The 23,161-nt window shown below is 44.7% G+C and overlaps 3 protein-coding genes across 10 annotated transcripts in view; 1 reads left to right on the top strand and 2 right to left on the bottom strand.

Moving 5' to 3' along the window:
• Window positions 1-253: 253 nt before the first annotated feature.
• On the bottom strand, window positions 254-7,636 carry LOC105022053 (probable G-protein coupled receptor 141). The gene is made up of 3 exons (XM_010890174.3): window positions 6,576-7,636; window positions 2,501-2,871; window positions 254-1,963 (listed from the first exon to the last, which is right to left on the bottom strand). Exons 1-3 carry the CDS (start codon window positions 6,588-6,590, stop codon window positions 1,432-1,434), a joined length of 918 nt encoding a protein of 305 aa, XP_010888476.2. The 5' UTR covers window positions 6,591-7,636; the 3' UTR covers window positions 254-1,431.
• Window positions 7,637-8,179: 543 nt separating this feature from the next.
• pign (phosphatidylinositol glycan anchor biosynthesis, class N) lies at window positions 8,180-22,443 on the bottom strand. 3 transcript variants are annotated; one of them, XM_020041806.3, is made up of 29 exons: window positions 22,206-22,443; window positions 20,169-20,430; window positions 19,670-19,791; window positions 19,399-19,497; window positions 19,092-19,198; window positions 18,800-18,924; window positions 18,419-18,549; window positions 18,219-18,338; window positions 18,005-18,045; window positions 17,842-17,901; window positions 17,305-17,397; window positions 17,128-17,183; window positions 16,600-16,678; window positions 16,170-16,352; window positions 15,874-16,013; window positions 15,312-15,411; window positions 15,101-15,193; window positions 14,862-14,953; window positions 14,567-14,672; window positions 13,592-13,700; window positions 13,362-13,464; window positions 13,150-13,252; window positions 12,258-12,344; window positions 10,488-10,543; window positions 10,257-10,332; window positions 9,810-9,883; window positions 9,662-9,704; window positions 9,383-9,435; window positions 8,180-9,056 (listed from the first exon to the last, which is right to left on the bottom strand). In XM_020041806.3, exons 2-29 carry the CDS (start codon window positions 20,393-20,395, stop codon window positions 8,933-8,935), a joined length of 2,802 nt encoding a protein of 933 aa, XP_019897365.2. In that variant the 5' UTR covers window positions 20,396-20,430; window positions 22,206-22,443; the 3' UTR covers window positions 8,180-8,932. The 3 variants fall into 3 exon arrangements, with proteins under 3 accessions (XP_019897365.2, XP_010888475.2, XP_019897366.2); XM_010890173.5 differs by lacking the exon at window positions 22,206-22,443 and adding an exon at window positions 20,667-21,251; XM_020041807.3 differs by lacking the exons at window positions 8,180-9,056; window positions 9,383-9,435; window positions 9,662-9,704; window positions 10,488-10,543; window positions 22,206-22,443 and adding an exon at window positions 20,667-21,251 and having other exon boundaries at window positions 12,209-12,344.
• Window positions 21,359-23,161, top strand: part of relch (RAB11 binding and LisH domain, coiled-coil and HEAT repeat containing) — a 32,817-nt gene continuing 31,014 nt past the window's right edge. For 4 of the 6 annotated variants that reach the window (XM_029116413.2, XM_029116410.2, XM_029116409.2 and 1 more), the window contains exon 1: window positions 21,359-21,933. In XM_029116413.2, coding sequence (XP_028972246.1) covers window positions 21,471-21,933 — 463 coding nt within the window. In that variant the 5' untranslated portion in view covers window positions 21,359-21,470. The remainder of the gene's footprint in view (window positions 21,934-23,161) is intronic. The other 2 variants (XM_029116414.2, XM_029116412.2) reach the window with 1 other exon arrangement.

The raw sequence follows: 23,161 nt of genomic DNA, 5'->3' as shown, positions 1-23,161 counted from the left end.
TTTTATTGCATGACATAAGTATTTGATCACCTACCAACCAGTAAGAATTCCATCTCTCACAGACCTATTAGTTTTTCTTTAAGAAGCCCTCCTGTTCTCCACTAACTACCTGTATTAACTGCACCTGTTTGAACTTGTTACCTCTATAAAAGACACCTATCCACACACTCAATCAAACAGACTCCAACCTATCCACAATGGCCAAGACCAGAGAGCTGTGTAAGGACATCAGGCATAAAATTGTAGACCTGCACAACGCTGGGATGGGCTACAGGACAATTACAGACCTCTACATGCTTTGTATCAAATACTTGTTCTCCCCACTGAATGTACACGGGATTTGACCCCATGTGAAAGATTGGTGAATTACAAGAGCAAAATAAACACTATCTTCCCCTCCCCTGCTCCATGTTGACCATGCTGACTTTTACCTTTCGTAAACAGCAGGAAAAAAAATTATATAACAAGTAATGCTGTCCATATCTGCAGTAGGCTAATAGTGGAATTAACACAGGGGCATTTCTAGTTTTTAAATACACTGAGGGGTTAGCGCACACTGTTGATCCATGGTTTAATAATGTAAAGCTTTTTGCAAGGGAACTCACATTGTCCCGACCGCAAGTTTGGGAAGCACTGTCCTAACGAATCTGCTTGCTTGCTCTGTTGTCTCAATGAAGCAACGTGATTATAGTGGTCAGGCTCCATTTATGTTAGCTTCTTTATTCAATGTGGCACACGTTACTGCAGTCAAAGTCTCTCCCTGCAAAAAAAGCTAACCTAATTGGCATTTATTTAATTATGAAATAATTCTCCAGTTGGGATTTCAGTATTTGGATGCGTTCATACGCAGCAGTTGCATTTGCTATTGGCGGAGGATGGGGGGGACACTTAGCATCAGAGATTGTTGGTGTCTCAGGTGGGTTTTAGAAGTTAGCACTGTGTTAATAAAATGTGCCTTGTTTATTTAGCATTGAGTTGTTTGTTTTGTATGGCAGCACCACAGAAACCTGTTGTCTGCTGGCATAGTGCTCATGATCAGTGCTCATGTGTTATTTTCCACGTGAGTGATAAAAAATATTTTGGATGTTTTCATGTTAAATTAAGAGTTCACGAAGGGGTGTCGACACAGCCCTCACCCACTGGAAAATAAACACTCTGATACGCCAAGCGGCAACCTGAGGCTAGGCAGAGCGTTTGCAGGCATACTGGCAACAGAACAATGTACATGCACCTACCATTTGATACTCTAGAATTATATAGCGTTCAAATTAAGGTAGAGCCTTATTGGGTGGGGAGCAAATTCAGCATATTCCCTTTTAAATTGGTAAATCGATTCAGTTTTCTCACATTTAGATCTTTTGCAACCAATAAATAAAAACACATTAGCTGTTTGTGCCAGCCACAAAATAAATTGTAATTCTTGGCGTGACATCACGCAGTTCGTATTCTGTCACACAAATTGCAGTGTCTCCTCCCTAGAAAAGTAAGCATGTCACCACAGCTCAGGGCTGTGAAACTCAGGAACACTTCGTTGAGGTCTTCAAGATGCAGGTTTCTAAGGTAGTGGATTCGAAACGCTTGATATGGGACAAAACAGACCAGTAGCACCATTGCAATACACAGGCTCTTTAGCTGGGCCCAGAACTCCTGGTGGGATGTGCAGTCTCGCCCGTACTTCCGGACCAGGATGAAGACGACGTGGCACTGCAGGGCAAACAGCACGGACGCCGCGATGACAGTCACAGAGCTCAAGATGTAGTTGAGAACTTGAACCTTTTTCTGGCACAGTCCTTTGCCGAACCGGAAACATCTGGTGTGGTTATTGGAATGGCCTGTGGTATTATTGGAATGGCCTGTGGTATTATCGGTGTGCATTTTGCCGTATTTTATGTAGAGAACGGGCCAAACTACCATGGACACTAGCACCCACACTGCCACGCTGGCGCCAAAAGCATGCAGTTTCCTGGAGAACAGAAGAGAACTTAATTCATTTTGTGAGAAAATAGTATCTGTCTCACCCATCCACCCAAGACAAGAGGTACAGTCAAATCCAAAATGATTAGCACCTTGGTAAGGATATGCCAAAAATCTAATAATCCAGGTGATTAGATATATTGCAATTGGAAATAACCGACATGTGAAATATATTTTACTTAAAGTCAATCAACCAAACTTACATATTTCTCAAATTACTGATGTATTTCCCCAGACAAGTGTCAGTTCATATTTGTCCTTTTTTACACTAGCAAGTAGAGGATGCACCATGTACTGAAAATCATTTTGACAATGTAATGTATAATTTTACAAATATGTAATTTTGGCTAACTCATTTAAAATTGTATTGACATAGTCAACTACCTCCAGAATAGTCAACTGCCTGTAGAACATCATTAACAATCTATAGAATCAATTACATGTTAACTACCTGGTAGAATACCTGTAGAACACAGTCAATTACTTGCAGAATACAGTCCGTTACCTGTAGAATAAGGCTAATTACCTGTAGAACTCGTAGCGATCCTTCTTGCTGTGGAACCCCAACAGTCGTATGATGAGGATGACTACGTAGAAAACGAACACCAGGTACATGTGCATGTGGATCATGGCGCTGGTAAACTTGCAAAGCGGTTCGCCAAGACCCCAGTAATCAATGGAGTAGTAGTATATCCTGAAGGGCACGGTGACCAGGAAAAACAGGTGGGCCAGGCTGAGGTTGAGCATGGCAATGATGATGACCGACCTCATGTTGGAGTTGACGATGTGGATCATCAAGCCCAGCCCAGCGGTCCCGATGATCAGCACCAGGCTGTAGATGCACACCAGGGCAATGCGATATGGGAGGGCCATATCGACGTGGACCGACGTATTGCACTTGGGAGGGGGAGACAGAAAACATACGTGTCATTTACGGCCTAGCCAAGTCAAATGTCGTCTCCCTCTTTTTGTCGTCGCGGCCCAAGGGCCAGGTTTTGACACCGGGAACCGGAGTTTAGAGAGAGAACTTGAAGATCCCTTTCATTCGACCACATTGGCAAGCCACATACAGTCGTATGAAAAAGTTTAGGCACCCCTCTGAGGCTGCATAAAGATTTACTAACCTAACCCTAACCAGAAAATTATCACAGTGGCATGCCATTCATTTTCTAATAAAAGCTGAGTACTATGGTATTTTCCAGACAAAGAGTTTTAGTGTAGCAATATTAAGTTGTATGAAATTAAATCAGATGTGAAAAATAGGCTATGCACACAATTGGTTTGGTGAGCTCATTAAGCCTTGAACTTCATAGACAAGTGCCTCCTATCATGAGAAAAGGTATTTAAGGTGGCCAATTGCAAGTGGTTGTTCTCTTTGACTCTCCTCTGAAGCGTGGCAACATGGAGGCCTCAAAACAACTCTCAAATGACCTGAAAACAAAGATTATTCAACATTATGGTTTAGGGGAAGGCTACAAAAAGCTATCGCAGCGACGCAAGCTGTCAGGGTCCACTGTGAGGAAATGGAAGACCACAGGCACAGTTCTTGTTAAGGCCAGAAGTAGCAGACCCAGTAAAATATCGGAGAGGCAAAGGCTAAGGATAGTGAGAACGGTCAAAAACAGCCCACAGACCACCTCCAAAGACCTACAACATCCTCTTGCTGCAGATGGTGTCACTGTGCATCGTTCAACAATTCAGCGCACTTTGCACAAGGAGAAGCTGTACAGGAGAGTGATGAGGAAGAAGCTTTTTCTGCACACGCCACAAACAGAGTCGCTTGAGGTTTGCAAATGCACATTTGGACAAGCCAGCTTCATTTTGGAATAAGGTGATGAAACAAAGATTGAGTTATTTGGTCATAACAAGGGACGTTATGCATGGTGGCAAAAGAACACAATGTTCCAAGAAGAACACTTGCTACCCACAACCCTGTTACACACTTAGTGGAGCGAACGCACCACCCTGATACCGTTACACACTTAGTGGAGCGAACGCACCACCCTGATACAGTTACACACTTAGTGGAGCGAACGCACCACCCTGATACCGTTACACACTTAGTGGAGCGAACGCACCACCCTGATACAGTTACACACTTAGTGGAGCGAACGCACCACCCTGATACCGTTACACACTTAGTGGAGCGAACGGACCACCCTGATACCGTTACACACTTAGTGGAGTGAACGCACCTCCCTGATACCGTTACACACTTAGTGGAGTGAACGCACCTCCCTGATACCGTTACACACTTAGTGGAGTGAACGCACCTCCCTGATACCGTTACACACTTAGTGGAGTGAACGCACCACCCTGATACTGTTACACCTGTGGAATCTGAGCATTAACAATTACAATATGAATGTACGTTTCATTGGAAGTGAATGTGTCTAAATAATGAGAAAAACAGAAACATCTCTGTTTAGATTATCTCTCTGTAGGTTGTGCTCTAATGACCATAGGAATTGTTACGATGGCCATATGGCATGGGGGTAACTGTCCTGGATACCTGATGTTTGCTATGTAGAAACGCCCTTAATGTATAGGCTAGCTGGCAACCAACATTACAGTGAGAAGAGAATGGAACGTTCACCGAATGACATCTGTGCTGTAATTTTTCCAATAAACTTGAGTGAACTTCTCCCTCGATTTGATAAAGGTTCTACATTATTTGACCACTATACGAAACCGCCGATTTCTAACACACCCTTAGTGGATCGAACGCACCTCCCTGATACCGTTACACACTTAGTGGAGTGAACGCACCTCCCTGATACCGTTACACACTTAGTGGAGCGAACGCACCTCCCTGATACCGTTACACACTTAGTGGAGCAAACGCACCTCCCTGATACCGTTACACACTTAGTGGAGCAAACGCACCTCCCTGATACCGTTACACACTTAGTGGAGCGAACGCACCTCCCTGATACCGTTACACACTTAGTGGAGTGAACGCACCACCCTGATACCGTTACACACTTAGTGGAGCGAACGCACCACCCTGATACCGTTACACACTTAGTGGAGCGAACGCACCACCCTGATACCGTTACACACTTAGTGGAGCGAACCTTTCCAGTCATCTTGTCTGAGGTAAGGTTTTGTAGCTTCTAAATCATCAGTATCCGGGCAATGTAAGCGCAACTGAAAATCCATGATGACAGATCATAATCTAAAGCAAGACGTGGGGCCTAGATCAGTTATACCCACACACCAGGCAGCCCTGTCATCAGCTCCATTCTACATTCTAGGTGAACGTCAAAAAGGTCCTTGATGGCCGTGGTTGTGTGGACGTATTTGCATAGTGGCTTGGTACTGACGCAAGAAGTAAAATGTGTTGGTCCTCGGAGGAACAGGCACAGTTGTTACCCAAGCCAAAAACGCTGCCCACAGCATTGTGAACAGCAGCATGTGGAAGGATACGATTGGTCTATAAGGATGTAAGGGAACACAAAATGCCCCTCAGTATTCAAGTAAAACAGACAAACTAAGCTGTAATGGAGGGAGAGAGAGAGAACAGAGAGCATATTTTTCTAGATTTACACAACGGTAGAAACTGTGGCATTGCTGTTTTTTGTTTACAGTGTTGTCAACACATTTACTGTGACCTGGTACACTCGTTTCATTTGCATTTTGTGGGTTTAACAAGGGAGTTCCAGTAGTGAAAAGACAGCAGACCCTGAATGTCTTCCGGGAAGCCAACCTGAACTGTTGAGCCAGGAGCTGCAAGCATAGCGCTGACTTCATTTTAGAGAAGCATAACCTTCAGTTCAGTGGTCTTAAAGAGTGGAGGATCAATGTGGACGAGGCTGAGCCGAGTTTTTATCAGCTGGAAAAACTACACTGGAACAAAGGCGGGTGTCTGTTCCCACCGACTTAGTTAGCATTTGCTGGTACAGGAGAGAGCTGGCTAGATTCTACTGGGAGGGCATGTTAAGTGACCCCACCATCTATGCCATTCAGCTCAAAGGAATACGTCTCCCCAGTTAATGTAGCGTAGCCTAGAAGGGGGCAAGGCCTCCAGGTTAATTTAGTTCTTTATTGGCTTTGAAAAGAAGTGGTTAGTGAGTTGAGGCTGTGCATTAGGTGGGTAGGCCATATGCATCCTAGAAATGTGACCCACTGAAAGGGAACTGTTACTTCTACCAAACAGTTCATATGCAAAACCCTACTTTTAAAACAAACAATTCGGAACATAAAATATTGCAAATGGTTCTATGTTGAAAAACACCAAAGAATCGTTCTTGCCTTTGAAATAATAACATTTTATTTTTTACATTACCCAGTGTGTTATAGGTTTGGTAAAAACCTTTGCCTTACAATAACCTTTGTCTCTAAAAATGCTCCTTCTGATCAAAACCGTTCATGGAGAAACATTAACCTCTGCAAAAAAAACTTTTTTCCTAAGAGTATACTGGAAGTGACAAGATAATAAAATATCAAACCATTAGGAAGTCAAGTCAATCTACGGTATGATACCCCTCACAACTTTACATTTGTCCCGTAAAATCTCATGTCAACCATCATAGACCTCACAACCTCTGAATAATGATAGTAACACTGCTAAAGCAAATAGTAGCATTCAATAGACCTACCTCTTGAGAGGTCATACTCGTGGAGAGAACACACGGGTTGTGTGAGACAGGTTTTCTGCAAGGGTTTCTGAGTGGCTAGCACCAGGGCGTAGGCAGCGTCAGAGCGTTTCCCCTGAACCACGCAAGCCCCACAGCTGCTGTCTTTTCCCACTTCGCGTAAACTCACAGCGCATGGCAGGGCTTCTCTGGTCCTGTTTGCATATTGTCAATAGTCAGAGACGCAACTCTTAACAGGTGATTAATACACGCCACCTCAGCCAGAGGGACCGGGCTACTTAATCCCAGCGACAGGCTCTTCGCACGCACCACATCACAGAAGACTGGTTTCTGAGCGGGATCTACGTTTAAGCATTTCTATTAACCTCTTGTGGGGAAAATCCTGTGTTAGAACAATGACTTTTAATTCCATCTGGGGACGCAGAAAGAATTAACTGTTCAGCAGAACTGAAACAGGATGTGGTGAAAATGTGATATTTTCAGACATGTAAAATTGGCCAACACTTGTCCCCTACAAGATCTTATTTCTATGAATGGCTACGTTCGCAATTACAAAGAAGATAGTGTTACGCTAACCCATCAAGACTTATAACTACATTCTGGTGAAATGGTTATTGTCATAAATCCTCTTCTGGAATCAGAATTGCCCTTATTCAGTAAGTATTTGTACACTCAGAAGTGTACTTGGTGTGGTGGCTGCTGGCCGCAGACAAAAACTAGGAACCGAATAAATGTTTGGCCCAAAATCAACATGCAGTTGCGTAAAATAAAATAAAGGGTGAACACATGTGGAAAGAGGAATCAGAGCAGTAGGGGTGTATTAACTTCCTGTCATTTACAGATCTAAAGCTCCATCTACATTCTATTTTAATGAATCTACATGTAAGGAAATGGACGTCTTTCAGTAGCATTGTGCAACAATAAGCGTGTGACCTGTCTGGCACAGTCCTGCTATCTCATCATTGCAGTTGGCCAGTAACTAAACGCCACACGAGGCCAGGTTTTTTGGGTTATTTTTTTAAAACCTCTCTCTGGTTTGGATGTGTTATATTTTTATAATTTCTGTGCTTGATCCTTCAGTGGAATTACTGTAGTGCCTCAATTAGCCCTGAAACCCTGTGTTTGAAAGGAAGTGGTTTTAATGACATGATATCAGCACATATGTTAAATAGTACATCATTTCCAGGGAACCGTTTATTTTTACTATTTTCCTCTTTGTAGAATAATAGTGAAGACATCAAAACTATGAAATAACACAAATGGAATTATGCAGTAATCAAAGAAAAGTTTTAAACAAATCAAAATACATTAACATTTTAGATTTTTAGACGCCACCCTTAGCCCTGATTACAGCTTTGAAGACTCTTGGCAGTCTCTCAACCAGCTTCATAGGACAGGGTGGAAAATAGCAAAAATGGTAAAACTAAAAGAAATACTCTTGTACAAGTAGGTTTGTCTAAAAGGTACTGTACCGTACACTACGTACTAAACACTACCATTGACCACTTGTTGTTAACCAGATAGTTTGGGTCCTGGATAGTTATTTCAGCTGTATATAATAGGTAATATACCATGGTTCTGACAGCAAAATAATGAACTTTTCTGTATACAGTAGCTTGGTTGCATTTAATTATTGCATTCATGCTAATACACCACATTCCCACAGGCCTTTTGCCCAAATCCATCACATCTCTAACATGTGCAACATCATATAGTATCAGTGGCAAAAAAAACTTCACTTAAAACCCATATTTACCACACATTCCCATACCAATTAATACCATAACACACAAATACACGCCTCATCCAGCTGTCCTTAGTAGTAGTTTGTGTTGAATCAAGTTACTGCAGCTACTCTTCATCCATTACACCAGAACCCTTTTTTTCCACAAACAGTAGAAAACAGTATTTAGATCATATGCAAAATGTCAAATATTCAAGTATACCTTGTCCTACATCTCTCATGTTTCTGATATTTTTTGCTTCACAGGCACCAGACATGTGCATGGAGTCTCCAGGGGGGAATCGGTCTGATATTCCACCCTTGATTACAGACGGGCCAGCATCTCTGAACCAATGGGCGCCGTCCTCTGCTGGACCCCGGGGCACTGTAAGTATGCCGCTGCCGGGATTCGAACACCTGGCTGCTGACGTTCCACAACACAGTATCCGAATTTAATTAGCCAGTTTGAACGTTGACCGCCTACAGTATAGCGTCAAAACACCAGTGCGCACGAAAAGCAGACCATGACAGACAATTAAATATATAGACAGGGCGAACGCAAACTTCAGGCGGATCCACTTTCACTGCGTTAATAAGCAGGCATCGTAGCGGCGAGGACAGGCCGATACGCGGTGCCTCAGGGGAAGTGCATCTTGCGTGTCCGACACAGGCTGACCCTCCTGGAGGTGAGGACGTGGGTGACCAGGCTGAGCAGCATCAGGAAGATGGTCATGGACATGACGATCACATAATGGCTGATACTGGACACAAAGAAGGGGAAACACAGGGAGTGTGAGTTGCCGGGTGTACAGAAGAACGCACCGAAACGGCCAAAACGTGATTAGCGCTGAGCTATGAAATGCCTTTCGTTTTTTAATTTTATTTTTTAAACACGTTCATATTTTCAGCTGGAGTGTTCAGGGTTAATTGCATTGCTTTTGCCGTTGCTGGTCAGATGCTCTTATTCACTAGCCTACCATTACAATCCTAACTATCCCATTTTGCCCACCAGCTTCCGCTGCCAGCCAGGTTAAAGATCTATGTAAAATCTTGGTCTAAAATGTTTGTTCTTTTTGCTGGATCCTACCTGGTGCCAATGTCCAGCCAGCTTCCATTGTCCTGCACTAGGAAGAAGAAATGCTGGAGAAATAGAGAAGACAAGATGGAATGGGGGGGGGGGGGGGGGGGGGGCAAAGGTATAGTGCAAGAAGCTGAGGGTTAGTGGATATGAGGTTTTCACATAGCTTACCAAATCCTGTTGGTTATACTTTCTTTGGTTGGGATCTCTTGTTACGGTTTTGTCTTGGAAACCATTTATTTTGCAGGTGCAACCACAACCATACAGCTTCTCTGTACACATTCTTACCAGCGCCATAAGGTCAGAAATCACCAGGACGATGAGAAACAGACTGGAGACCAAAAGATAAAATAAGGAATTCAATGACAGCCTCATGAACCCCTTTCTCAGAGCGTGTTTGCAATCTGCACAATGGACCGAAGCTCGCCGTTATTACCTTCTGGAGGAGAGCTGTGTGGTGACCTGGATGCTTTCAAACGTGCACATCACGATAACAAACGGGATCATCACCTGCAACAACGACAGTCTTACATTCAGCCTGTTGGGCAACAGACTTTGTGACACTGCAAAAGCAACGCTATGTTACAACATGTTCAATCTCTACAATCTATACTGGCCATTTGAACGGTGTCACAGTGATCATTCCTTACAAAATGTCAGTCGATGGTGGGTTGCGTAAAAGACCACTGCTAGACAATACTACCGCGCAGAGAGACAATGTTCTCACACCACACATAGCCCTGAACCAATATATCCCCGGTCTGCTGCAGTTAACCACCGTTTGTCAGATGTCCTTATCAGTGGAGCATCTCTTCCTTTTAGCATAACGTGCCCAATCACAGTCATTGGTGGTGTGTGTGTGTGTGTGTGTGTCATGAATTACCTTCCACATCATCAAGCCTCCCATTATAAATGGGTTGAAAACTGTGAGGAAGCAGTATACTGAAGCTGGGTCAAAACTACACAGATGGAGAGAGAATGTGGAGAGGGGATAGGAAGAGATGAGGGGTTGAGAGGGAGACACGAGAGAGAGAACAGAGGGGTTTCAGATGTCAGAGGGATTTGTAGTTAGGTGTGAAAATGTCCGTAACTCGGATCACATGATTCTCAATACCTGTTAATGGATGCTATGTTTCCTGTACCGAAGAAGGCTGTAATTATGAAGAAAACCTGAGAGGGTCAAGGATCAAGTTCATTTCAAATGTTTCACAGAATATGTTTGTCCTACAGTACAGGAAGTACTCTTTAACTGCTAACATGTAAAGGCTACTGACCTTACACTTGAAATGTGAAATTTCAACTTTAACTGAGGTAAAAATGTTCTGAGAGAAAACAAATTCCTAATCAATAAATACATTTTGTAAAAAGACTTCCGGAAGTTGGCTGGATCTTAGGGTCACCAAAAGTCTCCAAAAAACAACAATTAGACGCAACCTCCGTGCCAACAAACTGCCAGAAAAAAGCGTCTGCCCTCACCAAGACATGAATGGGTGCAGTCGACTAGTTGTAGATGTTCCAACAATCGTGGCATACCTAAAAATATTTCTTAATTAAAAATTTTGATTGTCTTTCAACAGTTTTACCTCCGGTGAAGTTCTCTTTTATTTTTGGTGCAAGATCAAGGTGGTGAACCACAATCACATTTCGTCACGTACTTTCTTGCTCATCTTCACCAATGGTGCCAATAAACAACTGTGTTTCAGACTACTTTCCTCCATAGGTTTGATCAGAGCTGAGGAATGGTTGTTATGTTGAGTGAAATAAACGGTGTCATTCAGGAAATGGAGGCTGGACCATAGAAACGACTTTCTATTGTAATGTTGATCAATTTCCTTGAAAAACATGTAACGCTGTAATTGGCACATTGCATACTGTTTCATGCAGTTCATAAGGCATTTGTAGTTCACATACTTTATCTGAATTGTCTTTCTACTCAGGGGTGTCGAGTGTCTGCAGGTTTTTGGTTTTTCCTATAAATTGTTTCCCAGTTCACACCTAAACCACCAGGTGAGGGTAGAAACTAACCAATTAGTGACCTAATTAGTCAATCATGTCCAAGGAGAGAGCGAAAACCTGCAGACACACGGCCCCCGTGGAATAGTTTGGACACCCCTGTTCTACATGTATAGTCACTCACCAGACCTACACTCCCAACACAGCCAGGCAAGTGCAGAAGGGAGTTTGGCTATTTATTCAATGATATTAAGCCCTATGGTTCAGGTTTGTGTAGCCAGAAGGTGTTTTGTTTACTTTATGCTGTAACAACAGTACACATTTAGCAAGGCCCGAAGAGAGTATCACTGACTTCAATGCTAGAAATTCTAAATTTTTTGCAAATAAGAAGGAAAAAAGCTTACTGATAAAGCTTCTGAATCAGTGACTGGTTTACAGTAGATCTGCATGCGGTTGATAAACCACAACCGTCTTTATGGTTCTTAATCTCTTCTAAGTGTGTTAATAGTGTTGAATCAGTGATATCCTATGCTTGCTTCCAAGTTGACACAAAGTGAAGGTCCTTGTTCTGAAACCTTCTTCTGGGGCTTTTAACAGCCTAGAGTAAATGTGTGATAGCTCTATCAGTGTCGGTACGCCCCAACTTCCTCCCACCACTCACGCCCAGCGCTGACAGGAGCTACCAACTCTAGAGGAGCTGTAGTCCTCCGCGGCTGAGCTGGGAGACACGGCAACACTAACCCAGGTGCTTTATGGGAGAGTGGGAAATCACAGGAAATATTGGCTACAGTTTGCCAGAAGGCATGTGGGATACTGAAACTACGTGAAACAAGATTACTAGTTTCTGTGGCTAGTTACGGCCATCTCATGAGGAATAATTACTTCTGGGGAAGAAATCCTGCACTGCCGGTGTCACCAGGAACAAGGATACGAAGAAGTAAGATCTCCTGATGTCATCCAGCTTCAGTTGTCTGATCTTGGTGATGTCAATGTTGTCAGAGAAGTCAATGGTGGACAGCTACAAAGAAAGACAGAGACAAAATGACTTGATATAACTGAAACACTGCAATATCAAACATTATAGTATACCAGGGAGATTCATTCAGGCCAACCTCTTTGATGTCTTAAAGAATGGACAAACAAATAAAATGGATATAATGATATCAACATTGTGTTTATTGTATCCACTGGGGGATATGTATATCACCTGACAGAAAATAAATTCCACTTGGTAGCATATTGTAGAAATTAAACTAATATGGATTTATGGATGAACATGAACCAAAACCTGTATTGGAAGAAAAGGTTAGGCTATTTTCAGACGGACATTTTACATTTCATTTTCTGAGTCTCGGATTGACCTTTGTGAGGAATTGCCCACCTGTATGGATATTCCTCAAAATAAAAACCATGAGCTTGTTTTCCAGGAAAAAGCCGTGTTAGTCAGAGATGATAAACATTAGTGTTCCTTGTTGGTGTTAGTGTTTACATGTCAGTCATCATCTAGACCAACTGACAGCACATCCCTGACAGCTGAAAAACACACCAGAAAAAACTGACAAAACAAATGCCGTATTTGACCATTAAATTACATTGTCAAAACCTCAGAAACGTGTTTAAAAATGTTTTTCTTCATGGTTGAGTGTGTGTAACGTTTTACTAGCTATGACATTTTTACCGTAAGCTAAGGAGAGCTTACTGTAAATAACTGCCTATTTCTATGTGCTTTCAACACATAAACAGGCAGTTGCATGATTCTCATCAGACAGATAGAATTAGCGACGTAAAACTAAAGGGAAATGGAAAACAGTGAAAACCCTAACCTCCAGTCTCCCAGGGATACCCTGAGAAAGCATGGCTTCCTGCTCAATGTTGATCCACACGAACATCAGCCAGGACAAGACGGGGGGGAACAGAGCCTCAGACCTGAAGGAGACAGGCAGACCTGCACTTCATCACAGAGTGGACCCCAAAAACATGATATCCCTTCAAAATCCAATGTTCCCCAATGCCAGTCAGTTGGATGACCACTGACCCGGTACTGAGGAGCAGGAACGTAGCCGTGAGCGTGAGGAAGATACTGAGAAGACGATGGAACAGACGAGTGGAACTCAGCAGGGGAACCAACAGAGAGGAACCTGCGTGAGAGGAAAAAAAAACGGGGGCCAAAAAAACGAGGGTTCTCTTTAGACACCTGATGTTGAGGATCACATTAATCTATTAAGTCAAGAAGTTTCTTCCTAAAGAAAGACAGCTGCTCCTCACCCAGGGTGATCCAGCTGATGATCTGGTTGGACAGAGGGAGACCCTGTTTCAGCTGCAGGCTGGAGTGGGTGCTGGTAGGGACATAGGCACACACTGCTACATGGAACATCTGTAGACATGGAAACCACACAGATTAACGCGAACGCACGCACGCACACGCACGCACGGACGCACGCACGGACGCACGCACACAGTTACATGGAATCTTAAATTAGCTATTTCTTCTTTGGAACTGTTAAAATGTCCCCACAATGTGAGAGGAATCCAGCTGTCTAATTTATGCAAATGTAATAATAAATATTTGTCGCACGTTAAACACCTGTAAATTGGGATGGCTAAACATGTGAAACAACATTGACTGAAGACTTACATGTACACACATTTAGACTAAACACATTGGGGCTGTCATAGTCAAAACACATTGGGGCTGTCATAGTCAAAACACATTGGGGCTGTCATAGTCAAAACACATTGGGGCTGTCATAGTCAAAACACATTGGGGCTGTCATAGTCAAAACACATTGGGGCTGTCATAGTCAAAACATATTGGGGCTGTCATAGTCAAAACACATTGGGGCTGTCATAGTCAAAACACATTGGGGCTGTCTAAACGTAAAACAAAGCTTTGTAGCTTGAACAGGTTATTTTATACTGTGTTAGTATTAGTTAACATGTTATTTAGGAAAACATTTGGAAATATTTCCTTAGTTACGAATAATAATTTGTTTTAAAAAATGTAGATTGGCATGAAATAAAAATGAAAACAAAATGTGTGTAGGTTAAACTCGACTACTCTGAAAAAGACAGAACGTTTTACAGAGAGTTTGGCAAGGATGTGTCGAAGCAGAAAGTGTTGAGCAAGGAGGAAATGACATCATTGTGAGAGGTGGACATGCAGGTCTGAAGCTGGATGTTATTGTCAATGTGCACAAATGTTCCTTCTCAAATACAAATACACACACACACACACGTTACCTGGGAGATGAAGAGGTAGCGGTCAGTCAAGTGTGGTATTGACCGTTTCCTTGCCGACCAGAGGTAACATGCAGAGATGAACAGAGAGAGAATACCTGCACAGGTTCTACAGAGTAATAGAGAAAAAGAGATACAACATTAAATATTATATTGTGTGTGTATGTTTATATATATAAAATATACACATGTATACAGTATAGGAATACAGTATCTGTATGATTTGTGCATTTAATGCAAATTTAAATAATAATCAGGATGCATTGCATTAAGGTTGTAGAAGGGACGGAGCACTTACACCATGTGAACATTGGGTTCTCTCCCCACCACGGGCATCATGGGAAACGAGGCCAGGCACAAACAACCCACAACCCAGCTCACTGACCTGAACTACAGACACAGAGAAAAGAATGGACAGGAAGCTTTTATAGTTGTTAACTGCTGAACCCATCCAGTCCATTTAAGTTTGTGCACGTCAGAACAGAAAATAACTACAGAAGGGTCCAGCTAAGAACTACAAGCCCCTACTAGCCTTACCCTGGCCTTGGTGTAGATACCAGACAGGAGGGGCCAAAGTGAGAGAAGAGCCAGGCCAATAGTGAGCATGGACCGATGGAAGAAACTCACCACCTGGGGGAGACAGACCGACGAAGCCAGAGAGTCAGAATTCTACAAAAGCTCAAGTTGAAACACAGATTCCATTTAATCGAGCCACTAGTGACATGAAGTCTTCATGGCAGCAGCTCACCAGGAGTTCAATGCCAAATGTGACCAGGACAAAGTAGCCCAAGCATTTGCACAGTGGGAGAGAACTGTACGAACGAACCAGGTCTGTCAGGGTTCCCAATCTGCAACACACACAAGTCTTCTGCGGTTGGTCATCGAAGGAAACACAAATGTAAATAAAAAAACTCTCCTTTCATCCATTTAATTGATACAGTAGAAATGAACATCAGATCCCTTCAAAGACATATTTACATCAAAGGCTCATTCGCATTCAATTAAAATCTGCGCCTGCCACTTGTGTGTGGGTGGTGTGGTGTTTGTGTGTGTTTGTGTGTGTCTGTGTGTGTGTTTGCACAAATATAGCTAAACTTTTGGGAAAACGAGAATCTATGAAGAGACAGTAAAACAATGATAACAGTACCAGGGGTCAGGATTAAAAAGATAGAGCAAACATAGTTCAACAAATAACATGAAAATCTGCACTGACCAGCCGTGTGCATGCGTGTGTGTGTGTGCGCGTGTCTGTGTGTGTGTGTGTGCATGTCTGTGTGTGTGTGTGTGTGTGTGTGTGTGTGCGCGCTCACTCTTTGATGACAGAGTACCAGACAGGAACGGGTAGCAGACAGTAGACGTAGTAGGTTGGTGGACTCCTCTGAGTCATCAGGAACAACCCCATCAGCAGAGCTACACCCACAGCCACCCTCCACAGGGTCTTCCCAGGCACCTACACCACCACACACGATGGGTTCAAACTGTGAACACATCTCTTCAACATCGGAAGAATCATACGGGTGTGTAGGTACCTTCTGTGTGTGTGTCTGTGTGTGTGTGTGTGTGTGTGTGTGGGGGGGGGGTTTCGCTGGCACACATGCATTGTCACCTGCCCAGTGTGTGTGGGTGGTCTCCTGAGACTGGCGTGTGTTTTCAGTATGACCAGAACCACGTACGAGGTCCACCCTGTGAAACCCAGCACGACGCTGCAGCCCAGGAAGAAGCGGTCGTACGTGTGGTAGTAGGTCAGTCCCTCCAACGCGTGGCCAATCAGAGACCTACACAGAGAGATCTGGCCGAGAGGGGGCGGGGAGAGGGAACGAGAGTGTTACAACCAGGTAATCACCAGCTTCTACAACCACAATAAACACGTCTAGTTTTCTAATAAAACTTCTTAAAATGTTACAAACCTAACCTTAACTACAACTAGGACCTGAAATTAAGACGCAAATGCCTAGCGGCCGTGGAGTCACATTTGGAGTCAGATTTGATGCCACAGTGAAAACCGACTCCCTGGCTCGGATGATCGACGTACTCACAGCTTCCTCGTATTTCTCCAGCCGGATCAGAACCCTGGCCTTGCTGATTAACTCCGCCTGGCGGGACTCCGTCAGCAACCTGTGAGCAAGTAAATTAAGAAGGAAGTGACCCACAGAAGGACAAGAGGTCACCTCAATTAGACGGACAAGAGGTCCCCTCAATTAGACAGAGAAGAGGTCCCCTCAATTAGACGGACAAGAGGTCACCTCAATTAGACGGACAAGAGGTCACCTCAATTAGACGGACAAGAGGTCACCTCAATTAGACGGACAAGAGGTCACCTCAATTAGACGGACAAGAGGTCACCTCAATTAGACGGACAAGAGGTCACCTCAATTAGACGGACAAGAGGTCACCTCAATTAGACGGACAAGAGGTCACCTCAATTAGACGGACAAGAGGTCACCTCAATTAGACGGACAAGAGGTCACCTCAACTAGACGGTCATTTCTGCCCCTTAATACGAGTCATACTGTCAAATGACAATTCCATTCAGGCAGCCGCTATCTACATGGCTATGTCCTTACTGGTATGGAACGAAGAGAAAAGATAACGTTGTTGCCTTCTTCTGAGCCATCTTCACCTGCACAGAGAGTAGAGCAGAGATGCCGTACAGCCATGAAGAACTGGGTACAATTATATGTGTTTATGTATTGTATAAGGAGGATAGCAGAAGTTCTGACATCCTCCATGTCGTACTGCACCTTAAACTGCTCCAGGATCTGGACGGCGTTGGTGTACACACTCTCAGCTTTAAACACATCGCTTGTGTTCAGGTATTGTAGCGGTAGCACGCCCTGCAGAACACAACAGCATGCACAACGAATTCACTAATACACACTACACACACACACTCAACATTATAACTCTGCTGATTTCACCCCCTTCTCCTCCCCAGTTTCATGCTAGCCAACTGTCTCATTGCGTAAGTCCCAACAGGCACGGGAGAGCAGAATATCGGGACGTGCATGACCAATGCATGTCCCACCAGTTCATTTTGCTTATGAAAATACACTGTTATAAAAATACACTGTGTAATATATAGACACAATATACCCAACTAATATATAGACACCATAAACCCAAATGACAACAATGAAAAGTTGGACATGAGAGGTCTTGTTGTCTGCAAATACACTGATTTGCATTTGAGAGCAGTCGGTGGTTACTAAATGAGTTCCTCTCTGCTGACAGGACCACATTCACTGTGAAAAACCTGCGACGTGGCGACTCCCACTCACCACAGAGTTGAGGGGGATCGGGACTCCAATAAGGGAGGACATCAGCGGTGCTATGTCTGCCTGTAACAATCAGAAACAGATTCACGACACCCTCTGAGAAATGTCCGGTTGTCAAATCATCTGACAGCCTGAGGACGCTTCCAGGGTCACACTGGTGTCTCACCTGATTGACATCAAGTCTGCGAAGGCCCTCCAGCTTCCACTCTGACGACCAACAAGAGACACAACTTCAGACAGTCTGGTTGCCATGTCACCGAAATGACTGTGTCGTGTATGTGGAACAAATGACGGTTGTACGCAAGAGTTGCGGCCCAATGACTAACTCCTCTGGAGGAGGTGGAGATGATACATGCTAAAATAATTTAGAAGGACTCTACCTTGCAGGTATCCATCGTGGTAGTTCTGAGGCTCAGGGACTCTCTGGGCAGCTTGAACCCCGGCTCCCCACACCAACAACGGGGTCAGAGTCTCAGAGGGATGGCCTGCTCCGTGGGAGCCTGGGAAAACACACCGACCACTGTGAGCTACATTACAACACGATGGGGTGGTGACATTTCTGAGTTGGATGGATTCGTACCCCAGTCGGTCATGCCGTGGTCAGAGGTGAACACGTAAGCAGTTCTTCCATCGTTTTCAAAGAAGTCCTCCATAATGGAGACCAGCTCCTTCACACCAGAGTCAACCAGAGCTACGTTCTCCAGATACTCCCTGCGCGCGCACACACAGAAACACACAAACACATACACAGAGGGGAACGATTAAGACACTGACTCCAAACGGAACCAAGTTCAATTCAACAGTGGTCTAAACACGTTTCTTGGCAGTTTCAAACCTCCATATGTATAATTGTAGAAACTGGAAGTGGATTATTTCACTGGAATTGGTGGAGAAGAAATTCTGGCCATATTGCTTTGTATGTTCCATGTGATGTCTACAGGGTGTAGGGTTTCTAACTCACTGTGACTGTGGTCTGTGGGCATGTCCATTGGTGTCAATGCCAAGCAGGTGGAGGAAGAAGACATTCTGGTCCTGCCGAAGGCTAGACATAAGGCTAGAGTTCTCCCTGGCAGAGAGGAGGAACGACTGGAGGGGAGAAACAATAAGAAGGAGAGACTGAGACAACGGGAGAGGGGTCTGACGAGACAGAACGGAAGGAAAAGAGACAGAAGACAGACACGTACAAATACACACCCTGACACACACCCGCGCACACACACACACACACACACACACCATCTCCCTATGACTACCTTGAATTGGTCGAAGACCCAGGAGTCCAGTTTGGATGCATCCGTGGAGGCAAAGTCCTCCCTCTCCGCAGGGTAGGTGTGTGTGTGGACGTGGCCCCCAGTGGCTCCTGCAGGAGTGCGGAGCGGGAGAGAGGAGAGAGGAGAGAATGCCCAGGAGGACCGAGGCAGAACGGGAAGCAGAGAGGACGTCTAAACCAATGGGCCACACATCTGCAGGTACGTTTGTGAGTTGGTGTAGCCCTGTGAGCCTCCTGGGTTCATGTGGTTGCGTGCGTGTGTGTATGTGTGTGTGTGTATTTTTCTTCACCTTTGGCGAACATGGGCAGAATGTCTGGGCTGCCCCAGCACCAGGTGTGTCTGCTCTCATTGAACACAGAGTCAAACTCCACTGGGTTCTCCTTCCAACCTACAAACACACACACACACACACACACACACGGTTGAAACCAGCCCATCACATATATAAACAGTTAAAAACAAATGGCTGTCATACTATTAAAAAAACCTGCAAAACCACTCTGTAATTATCTTATTATCTAAAACACAAATACTGTATTCAGATGTACGAACACACTTACCTTTAGCGACAGCACTTACATCTTCGTAGAAGCCAGCAATCAAAGCCACATGGCCCGGTCGAGATTCTGTGGGGACACGGGTGTGTGACACACCCCAACTTCCCTGCTCCTCTATCACATTCCTGGTTTGAAAAACAAAATGTATACACACAGACATAACAAACACATCCTCTGAATCACTCTGGCAAACAACCCCCAGCCCCTTTCCCACAAATCCTCTGAGTCCACACATTTTCAGACAGTCAGCTAAAGAGGCAGTCTGGTACATTTGCAAATAACAAAATATTTTTTTGTAAAGACCGGTGTATGTTGTTTAAAAATTTGTAATCTATAATTAGAATCCTACCCTCGGTTAACTATGAAAGTCCTAGTTTGAAAGTGAGTGGTTTTGATGACATCGCTGGTGGCACACACATGACTGCTCAACAGTGCCACCAACACAACCAGTGGCCAGAAATCGCAGAATGCGTTTTTAATCTGAGAGAGCTTGCTGAGTCACCTCAAGTAAGGAGCCCTGGTGGATCCATTGGCGTCAGGCTTATAGAGGCTGTCTGCCCTGAGTCCGTCTGCAACCACCAGCACCAGACGGGAGGCAGGGGCGGGCAGGGGGGATGCGTGAGGGGCCATGCCATGGACCAGGGGCGACGTGAAGTAAATGTCAAAAATGGACATGAAGAAAACAACATGGACCAGAAGTCCAACCAGGAAGAACACTATCATCCTCATGATGAAGCCCGGGGGGCGGCGAGACCCCAGAGGTCCTGGAGAGAGACGGCGAGGAATGGATAAGGGAGACAGAGACTGTGGAAGGTTATTGTTGGAAGAAAAGGTCAGAGCTGGGATACAGACACTTCAGCTAATCTGTGGTGTCCATATGTCTGTAAGAGTCTGTAAGGTACTACAGTGCATTCCTACATTGTCAGACACTAGAGCATTCACGTCCATTTGCAAGATTATCAGTATTTCCCACGTGCTAAAAAAAACATGAAGATTGTACCTTTCAACAAGTTATTCTTTCATATTCAAGCTTCCAAGCTGGTTCTTGAAATGAATGAGAGGTCTGGCTTTGAATTCATTTCAACACACTGTTCTGCCACTTATCTCACGTCTGTCGATCCAAGTTCACCCTGCTCATCAACAGACCCTAGTTTCAGGGGAATTTAATTTAGAAACACATATATACATCGACTATTCGGAAGAGGGACAGTGTGGGAGTCCATGCTACCGACACGACGTTCTTTAAAAACTCTGTCTTTCTAAGCTGCTTACAAAATCATTCCCCACTGAAACTCTACAGCTCCACTTCCTTGTAGTAAAATGACGTTTCAACTGAGGTGGAGAATCTATCTATGGGTATTGTAGTTCTGTTACTGGCATTAGCTTTCGCACTCGCGACATACATAGAACAGATCAATGTAGCTCTTTGAGGTTCACACTGTTATCATTACATTGCAAATATCCATCCATGCTTTATTTATACTGATCAAATAAACACCTTCCACCCGGCGCCAGCAAGGTTAGGTAGCTAGCTGTTCTACAGAAATGCTGCCTGTCAGCTGTCAACGCTGATCTGTCCAGTTTTCCAGTAACCTCTCCCATATCCAATCCAATCCCGCTATTCCATGGAGGAGGCGGGTGTTGAAGTGACAATCAACCAAACGCTACCCTGCATTCATTCAACTGTATGTTGACCGGGCGAAGACGTAAGGATTAGCTAGCTAGCTCAACCGTCCAGGAAGACGGGTCCAATAAAACATCTAGCTAGCTAGCTAGGTTGCTAAAAAAATCTTTATAGTGGAAAATGGCGACGGGCAACGTCAACCCGTTTAATCTTAGCGATTCTGAAGACGAGGCAGAGCAGAGACAAGAGGATGGGGTTGACACGGAAAGGAGCCCAAGCGATGGAGCGCCAGGGCCCCCGTCCAATAATCCCTTCTCCCCGCAGGCTGACGCGGAGCACCCGGCCCTTCTGCTGTCCAGCACACGGACCAGCCCTAGTGTGGAAGGCATCTCGGTAGCGGCCGCTGCTGCCACCATGGCAGGCGGCTTGGCAGAGACTCGGGTATCGGTAGATGTGATTGCCGCTCAGTTAATACGGGACCAATACATCCTGACGGCCCTAGAGTTTCATACCGAACTGTTGGAGGCGGGGAGGGAGCTTCCCCGGTTGCGGGACTATTTCTCAAACCCGGGCAACTTTGAGAGGCAAAGCGGCACACCGCCGGCTTGTAAAGACCAAGGACTGGGTCCAGGCGGACCGCTAAGTAAGTAGTTACATTGCTATTAACTAACCTTACTAGCTACCTAATAACTCACTGTATTAAACATGTAGCAAGCTGTATGCTAGTGAACAGAAACTAATGCTGGAAACAGTGTAGCTGCCTGCTTGCATTATGCTTTTCAGTCAGTGTTGGGATGGCAATGCAGAATAAACGAAATTCGATACGACACCCTGTAGGTGTGTTATGTAACAATCTAGGTAATAAAATGTGAATTGAAACAATGGACCCTTCAATGCTCACCTACCCTTCCTCACCTGCTCAGGGGTGTTTCTTCCCTCAAGTTCCTGTCCAGCCGACTTGGAACGGGGACAGCCAGAATTGTAGTGATCGTGAATAGCCTGCTGCCCAACGAAAAAGACCTATCAGACATTGATGTGCAAATGCTTTCCGACGCCTTAATAGTTTTATTATTGACATATTTGCATCATGACATCACGTAGGCCACAGCTGGTAATGTCTCAACAAGGTTCTGTGTCTCAGGTCTCCTTCCTAGCAGCTTGTAGCTGTGTGTAAACCTATTTGATGGGATTAGGCACAAACCAATGGTAATGCAAAAGAAGACATTACAACAGCAATGTGAGTATTAAACCCCCCGGTCACGGCGGACATTGGTTCATCATTAAATACAGGAGTGCCTTTGTTGTTTAGATCTGTGTTCCAGTTTTGAAGGTACAGCCGAGGTGTGTGGCCTTATTTGCATGCCTTTATACTGATAAGAGCTGCGCAAACAGAACACCCATAATTTCGTAACGTGTCCGACACTTTCCTTTCCTTAGTTAGGCCTGCTCGATCTAACACAACTACTAGCTGCAGGGGGTTCCACTGTGTAGCTTTTGCCGGCACATTCACGTGATTACGGTGCTCCTACAAGGGAATAGGGGGGATGTGTGTCATGACGGAAGTATTCCAACTCGGCACGTAGACCACTGCCCGTCATCTATAGCGGCCATTGTTCACTGCGTGGCCTAATTGCCTGTCTGTCTGTGGCGCCTCACTGGTTGCTATGGAGCTGGAGGACTGAGTTATCCCAGGGGGCATTGCTCCCTGGAGGCAGGACGGAGGCCTGGCAATTGGGCCTGAGTGGTGTAGCGGCAGATGGCAGGGGCAATCCTTTCCGTCAGCCATCGGGTGAAGTTAACACACTGATCTGAGGCCAGTTTAACATTATGCCCTCCAATTTTGACTGGATCTATGCCGACCCCAGATGAGG

This window comes from Esox lucius, chromosome 21, assembly GCF_011004845.1.
Source record: "Esox lucius isolate fEsoLuc1 chromosome 21, fEsoLuc1.pri, whole genome shotgun sequence".
NCBI lineage: Eukaryota > Metazoa > Chordata > Actinopteri > Esociformes > Esocidae > Esox > Esox lucius.
The sequence above is the reverse complement of the archived record's forward strand: the minus strand, read 5'-3'. Positions and strand labels throughout refer to the sequence as shown.

What these genes read in the sequence shown, in the direction of transcription:
- LOC105022053 (XM_010890174.3), bottom strand. An exon ending in GATCGCTACGAGTTCTACAG is followed by an intron (nt 1,964 to 2,500) that starts GTAATTAGCCTT and finishes TCTGTTCTCCAG; the next exon opens with GAAACTGCATGCTTTTGGCG.
- pign (XM_020041806.3), bottom strand. Translation starts at nt 20,395, where the DNA reads ATGAGGATGATAGTGTTCTTCCTGGTTGGACTTCTGGTCCATGTTGTT. An exon ending in TCAGGAGATCTTACTTCTTC is followed by an intron (nt 10,544 to 12,257) that starts GTATCCTTGTTC and finishes TGACCCTCTCAG; the next exon opens with GTTTTCTTCATAATTACAGC. An exon ending in GAGGCTTGATGATGTGGAAG is followed by an intron (nt 9,884 to 10,256) that starts GTAATTCATGAC and finishes TCGTTGTTGCAG; the next exon opens with GTGATGATCCCGTTTGTTAT.